The sequence below is a fragment of the Haemorhous mexicanus genome, chromosome 10, assembly GCF_027477595.1.
Source record: "Haemorhous mexicanus isolate bHaeMex1 chromosome 10, bHaeMex1.pri, whole genome shotgun sequence".
Taxonomy (NCBI): Eukaryota; Metazoa; Chordata; class Aves; order Passeriformes; family Fringillidae; genus Haemorhous; species Haemorhous mexicanus.
Window position 1 is genome coordinate 14,450,384 of NC_082350.1, and position 16,381 is coordinate 14,466,764.

At 52.2% G+C, this 16,381-nt stretch overlaps 1 protein-coding gene across 2 annotated transcripts in view; it reads left to right on the forward strand.

Moving 5' to 3' along the window:
* The window catches only part of XXYLT1 (xyloside xylosyltransferase 1), a 32,589-nt gene extending 21,418 nt beyond the window's left edge, over positions 1-11,171 (forward strand). For both annotated transcript variants that reach the window (XM_059855442.1, XM_059855443.1), the window contains exon 4: positions 10,032-11,171. In XM_059855442.1, coding sequence (XP_059711425.1) covers positions 10,032-10,428 — 397 coding nt within the window. In that variant the 3' untranslated portion in view covers positions 10,429-11,171. The remainder of the gene's footprint in view (positions 1-10,031) is intronic.
* Positions 11,172-16,381: the final 5,210 nt, after the last annotated feature.

The window sequence follows — 16,381 nt, forward strand, 5'->3', positions numbered from 1 at the left end:
TACTATTTTTATATTTTTAGAAAGATAAAAAACATGTTGTAGGTGTGAAACAACAGGTGTCAGCTCCAGCCATGTTTGCCTTGTGTGCTGGCTTGAAGCATCAGCTGGGAAAAGGGTTGTGGGGAGGGAGGAGGATTACAGGGTGATTGTGGGGTCTCTGTGTTACCACTCACATTTTCCTCACCATTTCACACAGCTCTCTGCAGCACTAGCATTGCCCCAAAGCATCAGAGGACTGGGGGCAAATTAGCAGAGCTGTCCTGAGCTTGCTCATGGAGCTGTGGACTTGGTTCCCTAGGGCAAGGTAAGCCAGTGGCCAGAAAGAGTCTGGGTGTCATCTTTCCTGCTGTGTAGCAATGGGAAAGATGGATGGAGATCAATGCACCATCTGTTTCCATCAGCTACCTGTTGGCTGCCTGGCTGTGGGCTACACTTTGTAGGCACAGGTTGGGACTGCAGGAGGCTCAGGCTGCTGCACTGGTGCAATGAGCAGCGCTGGGCACAGACAGACATTCCGGGAAACGGAGGAGTAAGAGAACAGCGAATCGGAAACATCCCGGAGCCTGTCTGCATATCCTGAAGGTAGGGGAAACCTCCAGACAGCAAAACAGGATGGCACGGGAGTGTTTCCACTCACTTGACTCATGCTGAAACAATGCCCGGCCACTGTTTGTCTTGGAAAAACACATTTCTCTGAGCAACAGGATCTCCCAGCCCTCCCGCCAGGCCAGTGCTGGGATTTAACTGTTGCACAGTCTGGTGTTCGTCTGTCCTTTGGGGCCACTCAGGGTGAATTGGAGTGGCCTGTGGAGAGCAGTAGCTCCTGCTGAAGCTGGACATGGATTGCTCTGCAGTGTCTGGCAGGGAGTCCTGGATGCAGAGGGGGAGGTGGCAGGAGCCCATGTAATGTGCAGGAAGGGATCTGAGGTCCAAAGCCACCTGCGTCGCGTCAGGTTTCCATCTCTCCAGCCGCGGCCGGGAAAAGAGGCACCCTGTCTATGGGTCAGGCATGTTGTCCTTCCTGTGGCTTTTGGATCCAGTGCGGGACATGGGCTACAGTAAGCACCTCTGTGGATAGGGTTGCAGGCAGAACTTCAGCCCACAAGAAGATGCCACCTTGAGAGGGTTGTTGAGGACACTGGTACTGTGCAGTGGCCTCCTAGATACTGGCCTGAGAAGAGTCTCTTCCCAGGCTGGCTTATGCCTGCTCATGTGTCTGCCTGCAGAGGGTTCACACTGTGGCCAAGATCAGGCGCTCTGGCTTCAGTGGGAGTGATTTTGATGTAAAGATTAGACTCTGCATCATCCAAAAGGCTTTCCATGCAAGGAGGTGCTTCTTCAGAGTCATAACCTTAATTAAAAGTCCTGTTGTCCCCTGCAGCATTTCAGCTGCTCAGTTGTGCTGGCCAATCCTGCTCACCAGGCTACATAGAGTGAGTGATAATGGTCTGTATAAATATTTATGTTGCACTGAGCGTTCCATGCCAGATCTTGGTCAAATTGAGAAGTCCAGGTTCTCTGGTGCTCTTGAGCCCTGCTAAGAGACCTGCAGAGAAGCATTGCAGATGCAGCCTGCATAGGAACAAACAGATGGGCAGCCGGGCACTGTCCTTGGGGGTGAGTGGGTACATGCCTGACCCTGCAGAGCAGCTCAGCCGTGCTCCCAGCAGTGTAGCTGTGCCATGGGAATCATGGCCTGCTGTCCCTTAGCCTGCTGGCCAGGTGTGAGCACTGGGGCTGCACTTGGGGCATAGCAGGGTCTCCATCAGGGCATGACAATGGCATCCTCACACCATTGCAGCCCAGACCTACCTGTTTCTCCCTGCCAGCCTGGTTTGGCTCAGCACCTGTTCCCAGACACATGAACTCAGCACTGCCAGGTGCCAAAAGGATAGGATTTCTCATTTCAAAGCAGCCCTGTGGTTGAAAGGAACAGGGTGAGGAAATACTGTGGCACTCCCCAAAATGTCCTGAAAGCTCTCAGATTACTGAAGGCAGAGCTTAAACCCCATTCTTAGGATGTTTCCTGGTTCTAGACCGGTCTGGTCACACTGGTAGCACGTGAGAGGAAGCAGAGCAGTGGTATTAATTGCACAGCTGCCCTCGGCACCCTCAGCCTGACCCCGTGTGCCACACCGTGCTCCCTGCTCCCATTCCCACAGCCATCCCAGCCTCTTCTCTGCCTAAGCACTGCTGCTGCTGGCACTGCCAGTGGCAGTGGGCTCTGGGTGCCCACAGTGTGCCAGCACCACCTGGGGCCCTCAGCACTGCCCCTATCATGCTCCCCTTGGAGGTCTCCTTGGGAAGGAATGGTCTGCTGGCAACAGGGAGGACTTAACCCACAGGTCCTCAGATAGGTGCTTTTACCCCGTCCAGGTAGGAGGAAGATACCTGCTGTGAAGATGGGCCTCAGGAGAAGTCCCAGAGCTTCACAGGTCCAGGAATGCACACAGCTGGGGCTGGAAGGGTGGCTGCTGCTTCCACTTCTGCTATTTAGTGAAATCTTTACTGCTGTGCCCTGTGTCAAGAAGCTAATTAAAGCTTGAGGCATCTTGGGAATCCACAGAGTTGGAAATTATAAGTTTGTCCAGTAGGAAAGGATATCTACATCAAAGGGGCAGCTACAGACTACAAAGGGCCGACACTTGGGTCCCTGTGTGGCTGCAAGGCCATTTGCCTTTGCCTCTGCCTAAAACCTGGGAAGAACTCAAACAGGACATTATTTTGCAGAAAGGAAAGGCTTTGTTTCTGCTTGTGATCATGTGGGAGCTGCTGTAAGTGTGCTGTGTGCTCAGTGACATGCGTTTTGTTTGTTTGAGAGCTGCTGAAATAAGCCAGAGAGGCCCATTAGTGGGTGGAAGCAGGACCATGCAGCTCTGGCCGTGGAGCCACAGTGCTTGCAGCACTGGGTGTTTGTGGGAGCTCAGCGGCACCAGTGCTAAGTCACTTTGTCAGATGTTTGGAAGAGGAAAGGAGTTATCCTGGACTGTTAGCAGGCTAATGCTAAATCCATAGCCAGGCCAGGCTGTCAGAGAGTCTGGGCTGAGACAGTACGTTCTGTACCTTCTCTTGGGATCTAAAAAAAACCGCAAAGTACTGCTGACAGCTGCGAGCAAGGAGCAGCTGGATTTTCCCTGGCTGAGGCAGCAGTGGTGGTTGTAAGATGTAACACTGCAGGTGGGCTGCTGCCTGCAATGGAGCTTTCCAGAACTGGAGATAACTATCTCCAGCAGGCAGGTCCTTCTGTCTGAGTTTTCCTGGTTTTGTGAACTTTTCATGCAGGCAGGTGGCCCTGACTTGGAGACTTTACTCTTTTCCAAGGGCTTTTGCCCTGAGGAAGCAGGGAGCTGGCTTCCACAAAAGGTTCTGTTTCCCAGGCCCCTCAGGAGTAAAGGCAGGAGAATTTGTGCCTGCCATTTCTGCCGTTGTGATCTCAATGCTGCCTGCCCACAGTCCTGCAAGCCCCAAACCCTGTGCACTTTGGATTTTAAACCATTTCAAGACTTTGACTTGATTTGTAGCAAGTGCTGCTGTTCGATGCATGGGGAAAACTGTTCTAGGAATTGGTTTGGCAGTGGCTGCCAAGAAGCAGCCAAAATTACAGAACAAACAGAACCTGCAAGGAACTGGAAGCAGAATTAATTTGAGGAATTCAGCTTTACCTCTGATTTAAAAAATTATCCAACGAGGTAAAGAGTTGTGTTGTTTACAGCTGTGAATGTCATTAATATATGGGACCTGTCCAATTTATTCCCACTACGATGCACACTTGAAATGTCATTTAAAAACAATGAATAAATTGGATAGATCTGACAGCCACAACTGTGCATTGATTAGCACAAATAATAATAATATTAAGCAGCAGGTGAGCTTCTGTGAAGGGAGAGCATCTCCCCTGTTCCTGAGAGTTCCATTGGCAGGCAAGGGTGTCCCAGAGCAGTCAGCCTGTGCTTCCAAGGCATGCATGAGAACACTGCCAGAGCAGAATTTATTCACAGTTGTTAATAGAAATCTGCGGGTTTAGCAGTAATTAGGGCCACAGTGTTCTACAGTGTCCCTGTGGATGGGTTGCCCCCCTTCCTGTACTGGTGCTGATAGAGGATGGTCTCACACACACAGGTCGTTGCTCTGCACTGCCACTGGTGCCGTTTGCTCTATAGATGGAAGGAAACTGCTCTGACCCAGACAGGGATTTATGATTCCACCTGTATTTGGAGGATGATTTTAGCACTGCCATGGGGTGTACAAATGTTTGATGGTGAGGAGGGCCACCCTTGAAAATCTGTCCCAAAGAAAGGTTTTGTTCACAAGCCATGTTCACAAGTTGTCATTTGTCATCTGTTTAAGAGTTCCCACTTTTGGACTAAGTCCACGCAGAAATGTCATCAGTGAGAATCAATTTGCTGCTCTAAATACAGGCCTTTTAAAAGTTTGGCATGTTGGCTGGGCTGTGGTAGAGACCAGCACTGTACAGACATAATTTGTGCATTACGTGAGAATTTTATTAAGGAATTACTGATGTCCTCATTGAAGAGCTCAGTCTGTTGCTTCATCATTATTTTCCATGGGGTGGCTGGAGGTCTTGCTTGAGCTGGACCTTTACCCTGAACCCATCAGAGAAGGGTAAGGTGGTCCTGGTGTGCACACCAACACGTCCTGCCCTTTGTCCTGGGATGGAAATTGGCATTGTTTTGCCCCAGGTTGGCATTTTCCCCTGCAGAGCTAGGGGTATTGCTGTGTTGGTGATGCCACTGCACATCACTGGGTACATGGTGCTCCTGAGAAGTGTGGAGCTGGGATTTCCTGGATTGCACAAGCTGTTCAGCCTCAGCTCAGGTGCTGTGGCGTGGGCTGGTACTGAACCTGCTGCCCTGGCTCCTTAAGGGATTTAGCAATTGCACATGGAAAATAAACAATTAGCAACAAGGGCTGCTTTGTTGCGAAGCTGCTGAGCTCACCAGGCTGAGGTCCGGCTGCCAGGGCAGGAGGAGGGAGCTGGATTGGATGCTGCCCTGGATGGTTGCCTCCCTTTGTGTGGCAGAAACTTGGAAGGGCCCACCTTCATTGCAGCAATGTCTTCTGGAGGTGGGAGGAGAGGGAGGAAGGGGAGCTGGCCTTTTCCTGTGGGTTAATCTCAGTTGAGCATAGTGATGGTAAGGATCTGACAGCTGCTTGCCACAGTGAGGATTAGCCGAGAGGAGAAGGGCGCAGGGAATTTTCTTGGCTGTGTTCTTACTTTGTGCTAAGGATGAAGGGAGAAAGCCATCATCACCCCCTAAATGGACCACGCCATCATTCCCATCACTCTCCCCTCCCCACTGCCCACACCCTCTCCTCCAGGCAGGACAGAAGCTGCTATCAGGGTTTCCCCTTTGCTCTCTCCCATTTCAAGCACATGCCCTGTCCCCATCGGGACACTGCATACTTCAAATTGGGGCTCCCTTCCCATCTGCCTCTTTGAGCAGCTCTGTGGGGCCCCACAGGTCCCAGGCACCACCAGGTGAGCAGCTCAGCCAGGGATTGCTTGGTGGGACCACAGCCAGGCGCTGTGTCCTCCTGCCACCCTGGGGGAGTCCTGACAGCACATGGAGCAGGGAGCAAGGTGCACTTGTGCCTCACTGCTCATTGCACAGGAGCAGTAGTGTTTGCCAGCTGGGCAAGAGCCTGCAGCTGGGGATAACGCTGGCAGCCATCTGTATTCTGGCTCAGGAACTGAACAACGTATTTGGAGGTATGAGAGCATGTGCTTGTTTTAGTTGGTGTTTGGGCTGGCAGGGCTGCTGTTGGAGTGGCTCAGAGAGGGATGACTGGCAGCCCGTGCTTCCCTTCTGCTCCAGGAGCCTTATGCCTGGCTGGATGGGGCTCAAGGTCCTCTGACCCCTGTGAGAGAAGCTTGCTGACAAAAGGCATCCTCAAGGTACTGGCCTACTGCTGCTGCTGCTGCCCAACCTGCTCTCCCAGACAGCTGCCCAAACTCTGGCAGTGTTTGGTGATAGGTAGGAGCAAATCAGTGAGCTCCACAAGGAGCTTACGGTTTCTGGGATGTTTACTGCATCCAGACTCTTGCAGATTCCCTATTTTTGTGGCTTTATTCCATGACTGTTGGCTTTGTTTCCCCTTTGGTGAGGGAGAGGCCATGCAGCTGCGTAGGCTTATGCAGTGCACACTGGCTGCACCCTGCAACCTTCCAGGAGCATCCTCTAACCACAGGCACCCTGAGTCTGGCCTGGCATCTCGTTTCACTTCATGTCATTTTGACTTGGTTCCTTGATTCCCCATATGCCTGTGGGGGGAGGCATTCCTGGAGATGTGGATTCATAGGGAAGGTCCACATCCTCAGCAGTAAGCCCAGTGGCAGCTGCACAGCTGGTGTGGCAGGGTTGCAGCCTCTTGAACATCAGATGGGTATAGACACACAAGCTCAGTCTGCTGCTTGTGGGGCAAGTGCTTTGAGCTTGCTGCTGGTCTCCCAGCTGGCAGTAACCCCTGCATCTTGCCTTTCCTGCCAGCTCGGGCACTCAGCTGCTTTACCAGAGGTTTCCAGCTTATCCCGTGAGGTTGTCCCATAACCCAGAGCTGAAGTAAATGAGTGGAAGTTCACAGATTTGAACAAAGTCTTTCCCCCACTTGTTTGTCCCTTGCTGTGGAGAAGGCCCTACAGAGTACAGCTGGTGTTGGAGTGGTCCCTCCTGGCCTGGCAGCTGTCCCCAGCCAGGCGTTTGGAAGGGTGTGATGGCAGCTTTGTGAGCTGGGGCTCGTGACCGCCGGGCTGCGAGGCAGGGGAGGCGCGGCCGCAGCGCCCTATGCTGGGCCAGCAAGGGAAGTCCTGCTGGAAGCAGCGTTTTTTATCTGGGCTGCCTGGGCCTGGCGTTTGAATGCTTGGAAATGCTCTTCTCCAGATGTTTCCTAGCACACGCCGGCTCTGTTTATAAACAGCTCCTCAAAGCAAAGCCTGTTGGGGCTGCAGGCAGGCGCTCGCGGCAGGCCCCACACGGCTCCCCTGCACAATGGCACGGGGTCTGGGGCCACAGGTCACCTCTATCCCCTCCCATCTAGATGGGTTAGAGCAGTTAACAAAAGCCCCAAATGCCTCCTCTTCCTTTCTTCTCCCTTTCTCCTGGTTAACAGCTTCCTGCTCCAATGCATCCTGGTGGTGCCGGCATCTCTGGGCTGCCTTCCTGCCCAGGCTTTTGCTGTTGGGGGCACAGAGAGGAGGGCACACCACCCTGCCTGAGCTGCCTGTTCCCAGGGAGATCGAGGTCATTCCAGGGGCTTGGGTCACGGAGACATTTCCATTGCATTCAGCTGGGGTTCAGTTCCTTGATGATTATCTCAAGGGCACATCCTGGCAGCAAGCTTATCCAGCCCCTGGAGTTTTCCCCTTATGTTTTGCCAAAATTTGAGGTGGTTGCCAAGGGGTGATGTGAGGCAGGACAGAGTGGAGTGAGTGCAGGCTGTCAGCTGTTTGGCTGGTTGTTGTGCTTTGCCAGCCCCATCTCCTCTGAAGAGAACAATGCTGTCATACTTGTCACTCCTTCCACTTCTAACTGGGTGGAGGTGCCTTTCAGCCATGCTCTTCTCTGTCCTGGCCCCTACAGGACAGAACCAAAACCCACTTGAAAGACAAAAGCCAAGAAAAATCCTGTCTAAACAGCTGCTGCCAGTGGTCCTGCCAGGATACCTTTCCCTTGGTTGGCCTTAGCTCAGCAGGGGCAAGGCTGTTGTGCTCAGCTGTGAGCAGGATTCCAAACCATGGGCACTGTGGAGCCACCTGCAGCTCATCACATCCTGGATCTCACCTCAGCATCACTCCCTGCGGATGGCCCTGCCCTCCCTGCCAGCCCCACACCCCACACATGGCCGGGGGAGGACAGCCCTGTCACAGCCAGCACTGGGAGGAAGGGCTGAACAATTGCTGCTTGTCAGGCTGTCTCCTCTTCCTGTAGAAAGGGGCACATTATCAGCCATCCACAAGTCATCTGGGGAACAGCACTGCTGAAAAACTGAGTCATGTTATACAGACTTGCTTTAGCCCCACCATGGCCTGGCAATGCCGAGGGGCTTGCAATTTTCTTATCCTTGCTGCTTGCAGTGGCTGTAATTTTGTCCTTTAGCTTGGGCAGCATGTGTTTGGAGGTAAGAATGTGAAAGGAATCAGCTTCACTGCTGTGGAGCTGGAAATGTGCTCCCCTCTATGGCACTGCTTACCCTCTCCCTCCTGTCAGCTTCCAGCATAACGTCCTGGGCAGGGGGATGGCTTTCTTGGCACTGCCAGGGAGAAGCAGAGGTGGACTTGAGCCACTCCCGGGTTCTGAGCACTTCAGAAGGCTGATTGGTACATGGCTGGGGCTTGCCCCTCTGCAGGTTGAGCTTCCCTCTAATGCTGCATGGAGAATGTTTTGCCTCCCTTTTCTAAGGAGCAGCCCATCCATGAGTTGTCTTTGCCTGTCCTCAAGACACAGCTGCCCTCTGCAGAGGCCGAGCCCTTTATCCTTTCCCCACCTTTTAGATCCAATGAGCACTGCTGCCCAAGAGCTCTGATAAGGCAGCCTGTCCTCCACTCCCCTTCCCTAGGAAGCGTGGATACGACTGCTTCAAGACTGAGCCCTCCTTCCATGGAAAACTGGCACTGGGAAAAACCCTTTCCGTTCTGAATCTGGTGGAAGGGAGTGGTGTAAAGACCCTTAATGAAATGGGAAATATCCGTGCTTTAATGGAAAGTTTTAAGGAAGTGATGCTGCATGATGCTTGTGGTTCTCCAAATCAGGAAATAAAGAAGATAGTCACAGTTGACATCATTAACAGATCCACGTTTCTGCTGAGAAAAAAAAAATAGAAAAAAAATAGATCCCATTTCTGCTGGAATAATTCTGCTGTGTAATCCTGGCTGTCACTTTGGCCAGTCTCACTGTGCTTGGGACCCAGAGCACGGGCCAGAAGGATGGATTTGATAGTCTGATCCCTGTACAACCTGTAGCAAGAGCCTGTGGGAGCTCTTGCTTCTTAGAAAAAAAAAAAAAAATTAAATGTTTGCAGTGGAGAGCATTGCCTCTGTAGCTGTCCCAGGGGCAAATGTCCCTGCATCTTCTTACACCTGTGGGAGTCCAGCTTCAGCTTCCAAGCATGGGACCACTTTAAACATTTGGGTATTAAATCTACCAAGTTCTTGTTGCCTTGAGCTGCATGGAGACTTGGGTGGTGTCTGACAGGTTTGAAGAGGAACCAGTGGCAGGCTTGCCTTATTCTTTCTAACAGTGTTTCTCCTTGACATCTTCACAGCAAGGTGTAAAAAACCCCTTCTGTAACTTTACGTTAAGTGTGAGGGCTGAAGGAGAGAGCAGTGCTGGCAGCCCTGGGCTGTGAGACAGTGGTGGGGGTCATGGGTCCCTCCTGCCCTCCTCTGACACAACAGGCTCAGACTGCTCTCAGGTGCTCAGCTTTGCAGCAGAGGATGCTGTTTGAGGGAAGAAGACTTTCAGACTGAATGGGAACAATTTTGGAGGGCAGATCCAGCTACATGGGGAATAGCATGGGATTAACTCAATGTCTGCAAGTAGCCAGTGTATGTATAGTGAGGTATATTATCTGACACAGGACTGAGGAAGGAGCCAAAGAAATTTCTGGGTGGCTTGCTTAGGTAATTGAAATTAGGACACTTCTGGTGGTTCACCCAAGGCGCTGGGGATGTGGTTTTGTCTCTCTGCACAGCCGTGTGAGCAGTCACGCAATCCTGTGTCCACTTGACTCACTAGAATGATCCTGGTAGAAACAAAAGAGGCTTTGGGAGATGGTAAGCAGCGTGGTTTTTAGTCTGGGCAATATCCTGTGCAGGGGTATGGAGAGAAAGGCAGCCTGTGAAGCACTGGCTGTGCTGAGAGGCTGGGTGTCTCCAGACAGAAGACAAGCATGGTGAGATCCCTTGGGTAGGTAGTAGATCCTGTGCTGTGATCCAGACCTGCCCAGACCTGAGGTGGCTGCTCTTCAGGCTGCCCTCCCTGACATCCCTGTGCCTGTTCTTCCTCTCTTTCCAGGCACACCTTCTGGCAGTATCGCCGTGAGAACCCCCAAACCAAAGTGGGGGAGCCCCCTCCTGATGGGCTGCCAGGCTTCAACAGTGGTGTTCTGCTCCTGAACCTGGAAGCCATGAGGCAATCCAAGCTCTACAACCAGCTGCTGGAGCCCACCATGGTGCAGAAGCTGACGGAGAAGTACCACTTCAAGGGCCACCTTGGGGACCAGGATTTCTTCACTATGGTGGGGATGGAGCATCCAGAGCTTTTCCATGTTCTTGACTGCACGTGGAACCGGCAGCTTTGCACGTGGTGGAGGGACCATGGATACAGCGATGTGTTTGACCAGTACTTCCACTGTGAGGGGGAGGTCAAAATTTACCATGGCAACTGCAACACCGCGATCCCTGAAGACTAAGGCACCCACTGCCCCCAAGGGCAGCTCTGACTGCAGCAGGGCCTGCAAAGCCATAGTGGCTGCACTAACAGCCCCTCAGGAAGGGTGACCAGCTCTGATCCAGCATCATCCAGGGGAATCTAGGGATCCCAAGAGCATTCAATATCCCACTGCCTGTAGCCTTACTGTCCAAGAGGAAGGGCAGTAACAGGACCTCCACAGCCACTGTATCCAGGGCTCAGCTCCTGGCTCTGCTTGGCCAAGTCCATGGTGCCCATCTGTGCCTCAGCTGCTGGGGCACGGGAACAGCCTAGGGGCCATCAGAGACCACTGCTTTTGCACTAGGCAGGGTCTGGCTCCCTGGGTGCTGTGCAGCTTTGCCTTGTCTGATGGTCAGCAGGAGTCCCCAGCAGGCAGTTGGGTTTCATTTGTCATTCCTTGGTGGCCCATTTCTGCACCTCATGCAGAGAATTGGTCTGGTCCCTCTGGGGAGCAGACACAGTCCTCAGGTCATCTTCCTTTTGAAGCATTCCAGAAAAGCGAGAGGGCTTTAAAGACTGAAAAGCTGCTTTAAATTGGGTTACTTACAAACAAAAATTGTGTGCTAGATAAGCTTTAAAGCCTTCTGTTGGTTCTTCTGAGCAATAAAAGCTTTACTGCCCTATGTTGTCCTTAAAGTGTTCAGTGAGTGTGTAGCAATAGGTGCATTTTTCTAGCTTTGCCTTTAACCTTTCATACAAGAATAAAGCTGCAGATGTCAGACACGCTCGGCTGTTTTTCTGTGGCACAACTGAAGTCCTGCTCAACAGGAGGTTTCCTGCACTTATCATGTTTAAAAAGTAGCTGATGTGTATCTGCTGGGCAGTGTGTGGTGCCCCGCATAGCTTATCCCACATCTGTCCCATGGGAGTGATGCAAATAAACAAGCTGGATTTTTAAAGATCATCACCACCATAGCCAGGGTTGGTTTGGAGGAAGCTGGGAGCTGCCTGTGCTATGAATGAGTGAGCTTCAGGCTGAGCACGCTGTTCCTTGAATAAATGCTGCCTCAGTGAGCCTGGCTGGCTGCACAGGTCTGTGTCAAGGGCGTGCATGGCTCACTAACCACCTCCAGCCCAGCTTGTTTCACACCCCTGTGTGCATCTGTGTGATGTGCACATGCAAAGAGAGAGGTATGGGGAGCTGATTGTGGCTTAGCCTAATAACAGAACACCATATATGTGACAGGAGTGTCCTGGGCTCCTTCCCCTGTACCCATGAATGAACTTACTGGGGGAGAGGCTCTCCTCCCTTGAACTGATGTGCAGAGACAGCAGGCTGTGGTATGGGCTGCATCCTGAACCCTGCCCTCTCTGATGTGCTGAACCAATCCATTTCCAAATAGCACAAAACCTTGTCTTCAAGTATTTTCTCATCCCCAGGGAAGGAGCAGCAAAGAGGTGATTAAAGGTGAGGGAAAGATGCAGTACCTTGCTGTGTTAGAGTCACATTTTCACCGAAAAACAAGGTGATCCAGCCCCACTGTGCAAGGCAAGGCAGCCAGCCTAGCTGGAGACTGCAGCAGGGCAGGATTTGGGGCAGCTGATACACTGTGATGATGCACCCAGAAGGATGAGTAGTGTTACTGGTGTTTACTGGTCAGGGCACACTGGTGGCACCAGTGACACATGGGGTTTCACATGCCAGGGCAGAACCTTACCATCAGTTTGGAAATGGCCGTGCTGGAAATACAGGCCAGGCTGCTTGTGTCACCAGCACTGGGGAGGAGTGGGGTGATGAACAAACATGGCTTTTACTGGGGACTAAGCAGCTCTGGGGTGGCTGTGGGTGTTGGGGCTGGCCCAAAAGGACCACGATGGGTGCTGGCGGGTGACACCTTGGGAGACAGGGCTGTGTGGGGCCAGGTGCCCTCCCTGCCCCACAGCCATCCCTGCAGCTGGGCCAGGCATTGTGCTCTCTACCTGCAGCCAGGGGATGCTCTCTGTAGGGTTAGGAGCACTTCTCTCTCTCTGTGGAGTCCCAGTCTATGTGGGGGAACACCTACATGTGGCCACTATTGCCCCAAGCTAAAACCTTTTGCTAGGTATTTTTCCAAAAATCAATTATTTTCCTTTTTTTTTTTTTTTTTTTTGGTTCAAAATCAGAGTCCACTGGGAAACTCACTGCAGGTTTTTGTTTTTTTTTTTTTTTCCAGCTAGCAAAAGCGCAGTTAAATGAAACATTTAATTGAGCTTTATTGGTTTTCCCCAGGCAGCACAGAGAGCCCCGCGGCCCAGCTCCCCACGCAGCGCCGCCGGCCCATCCCGAGCCGCGCGGTCCCGGGGCCCTGAGGGAGCACGGCGGGCAGCGAGGGCCGCACCGCGCTATTTATAGAGCCCGCACGTAGCCGAGCCGCGCTCCCTGTGTAATTATCTCCCCTTCATGCCCTGCTGACTGCAGGCACTAATGAGCTCAGCTCAGAGAGGCCGTGGCGGCCTGGGGCTGACTCGTGCAGCCTTGGGAAGGGTGCTGCCCCTGGGTGTGCTCTGGGGCAGGAGCAGAGCTTGCTGTTCGTCCCTGAGGGCACCGCCTGCCCAGGAGCCCTCACCCCCACAGCCGGTTCCTGCGCTAAGTGCCCGGTCGGCTGCATTTCCTTCCGTTCCTGGAAGAATGGGGACTCTCCTTCCCAACTCTTCTTGGCCCTTTTGCACCCTCCTGCTGCAGCCCATCCTCAGCCAGGTGTTCCTCCAGGCACACGAATTCAGACCTGAGCATCCCCTGTGATGCTGGCCCAAGGCCAGAACAGCCAGCACTTAGCAGCTGCCAGTACAATCATGGTGAAAGATGCCCAGAAACCATTAAACAGCACCAGTTTGCCCCGGGCACTGGGGATTTGCTGTGGTGACCCTGCAGCAGCAGCAGCACTGGGACTGACAGGCAGCTCCTCACCTCCAGAGGGCTGGCACCGTGTCCTTGGGCCAGCGCTGCTCCCCTGCCTAGCAAAGGGCATCTGCAGTCTCCAGAGCCTGCTCATGGGTTGGCTGGAGCCCCTCTGGAGTTACAGCGGGCTAAAGGCAGCTCTTGGTGAATGGTAAGTGCGGGCATGCTGCTGTGACACACAGCACTGGGGGGACACAGCTGTGCGGGGTGGGAGACCAGTCCCACCTGCACAGGCTGGTGGCAAGGGGTGGGGCACAATGTGTTGGAACACATGGGAGGGCTGCAGTGGGCCCAGCCAGGGTCTCTGCAAGGATGTGGTGGGCTTTATCCTCAGGTTACTCAACCCAGAGCTCCTCCATCACAGATTCCTGCTCCTTGGCTTCTCACCTGCTAGCTCACAGCAAAGTGCTGCTCATGTCAAGAACCCCATGTTTTTCCATGGTGGAGAAGGAGATGGGAGAGCAAACAGGTCTCCTTTGTAGAAGATTTGGCTTTGGAAAATATCTCTTTAGCTTAAGCTTTAGGGGAAAATTCAGTTTCTATGTCATTCAGCATTCATAAGAAATTGCATGTACAGAAAACAGTATACATGATTTTCTGCCTAGCTTTGCTTCCAGCCCTGTCCTGGACCTGCATGAGATTTTTGCTCTCCTCTCCTGTGTTTCGTAACACCATCAGTGTTTATTCTCTTACTCATTTGTACTTCTTTCCCATTTGAAATAATCAATTGTAAGTATAAACTCACCTAGGGAGCAATTACTGTGAGCCTAACCCAAACAGGCGCTGGGTGCTCCATTAAGGAATATCCCCGCCCTCCCTCTCCACGGATCCCAGAGGATACAGTATTTACTTTTCAGCTCTGCTATTCAAACTGAGCGCACTTCGGTCAGTGTGCCAAGAATAACACAAAGCCTAACAACGGGCTGCAGCACTAAGATGGAGTTCCTGACTTTACAAACCAAAAAAATAAAAAGCTAACCTATTATTTTGCCCTTGCTGAGAAATGCCTGGCAGCAGCCGAGCAGGCAGGGGCCAGAACCACCCCTCTGCCTTCAACAGAGCCATGGGCAGCATGAAATCTGTCCTGAGGGACACAGAAAAAGGCAAAAAAAAAGAGCAGTAAGCCTGGGACACGGGTCAGCAACTGCCTGCTTTTCCTTTTAATTCAGATTTTATTAGCTTACTGCAATGTTTTGTGAGCATTTCCTCAAAAGCTTTGCAGAGCCATGGAGAGACATTCCCCAGCACCTGTAGATATTTTAGCCAGGTTTTCAGTAGTTCTATCTCTGACCGTCACGAGCCTCTGCAGATTTAATTGCTAATTGCAAAGAAATTGCTGCCCAGTCCTGTAGCCTTTTCATTGCCAGCAGGGTTTGCTTTGTCCAGTTCTCCTCTGGAAATTATTTATTCACTAATCAGCTGCTAACAAGGGAAGCACTTGGAGCAAATTACCTTCCTGAGGTATTTCATGGGCATTAGCTGTATTGTACCGAAAGTCTCAGTGTTAATTTAGACAATTTGCCTACCTGAAGAAAAAGCTGTAACGAAGCAGAGCCTGGAGCTGCCAGAGTGAGCCACAGGTCTGGACCTGCAGGAAGCTTTGGCATTGCCCACCAAAGAGGGAACACTCAGCCATTTGTGGGGTGCTCCTGAGAGCCAGATGTGGTTTTTTGTGGGACAGATGTTGCCATTGTGGCAGGTAGAAAACCATGCCCTGGGGTTCCAACTCCCCTCAGAACAGATGGGCATCTTTGAGCTCTTTATCCTGGCTCATTCCTGATGGATTTGGCACCATGCAGCCCTGGCAGGGCACTTGTCCCGGTATCAGTCTTCACCAGCACAGCTCCAGTGCCAGCTTCTCCTCCTGCTCCTGGTCAGCCATCGTTTAGCAGCAATTTGTGACCCTGCTGGGGACAATCCTGAAGCTGTGCAAGCCACAGGCTGCCAGCAGAGCTCTGTTCTCAGAAGGCACTGCATGAACGGTCTCCATTTATCACCTACAGACCTCTCGCTCTTAGTGCATTTTGGAGCTGCTGAAATGTTTGTGGCCTTTGTCACAACATATCCCCTCCTCGGAGCTGGTCAGGATAAACAGACACTTTCAGGTCCTAAGGACAGGATCAGTTTAGGGAATAAATCACTTGTGGATGCCCTGTGGCACATGGGGCTCTAGGTAATGCATCAGGGAAAAAAAGGGGTATTTTTTTCCCTACATGCTTTTTCCTTTCAAACTTATTTCTTTTCTGTGCTGGAGGACTTCTCTGGCTACCTTGGGAACACAGCAAAGACATCTCCTTCCAGCATAATCAGCTGAGCTCAAGGGAGAGGGGATTTTATACAGAATTCTTAAAAACACCAGCAGGAGTAGGGGAGAAAAAGGAATGGCATGTGAGATTGGGCCCCGTAGCTCTGGAATGGGGGCATGGAGAGCTGGCCAGGTAAAGGATGCTCAGCTAACCTGACAGGTCCTATGGTCCTGCAATAAAAACCATTATCTGGAAAATAGAGTATAATGGAGACATGGCAGAACCTGCCACTGATTCTGAGCTGCTCAGGAGAGGGAAATGTAGAGCCTATGTGAAGAACTGCAGAAAATGTGGCTAATATGGAGCAGTAGGTAATAAAATGGGAACAAAATTCATCACTGGTAGATGCTGGGTAGTACAGATGTAGAAGGGCATAACCAAGGGTACAGAGAAGAGCTGAGGAAAGCAGGAAGGTGATCTGGGAGGCAGCACGTTCCCCAGTTCCCCTCCTTGCTGAAGCCAATCACCCACTTGGGAGGGAGACCAGGATGGGATCTCCCTCCTTGCTGCTCATGCCAAACCATGCCCCAGTGGGCTCACCAGGAGCACCCACTTCAGCAACTGTTCTGTGGGCACAGGGCAGGAAAACCACTGGTGCAGAGCAGGCAGGTGGGCTGCATGGCCAAAATGCCAGGCTGTGCTCTGCCTGACTGCATCCTGCACCTACTGAGCCACAGCTCTGGCCTTGAAACACCCTTGGTCTGTGCTCCATCAGCCCCCTGGAGCTGGGACAGATGCTGTGAATCAGC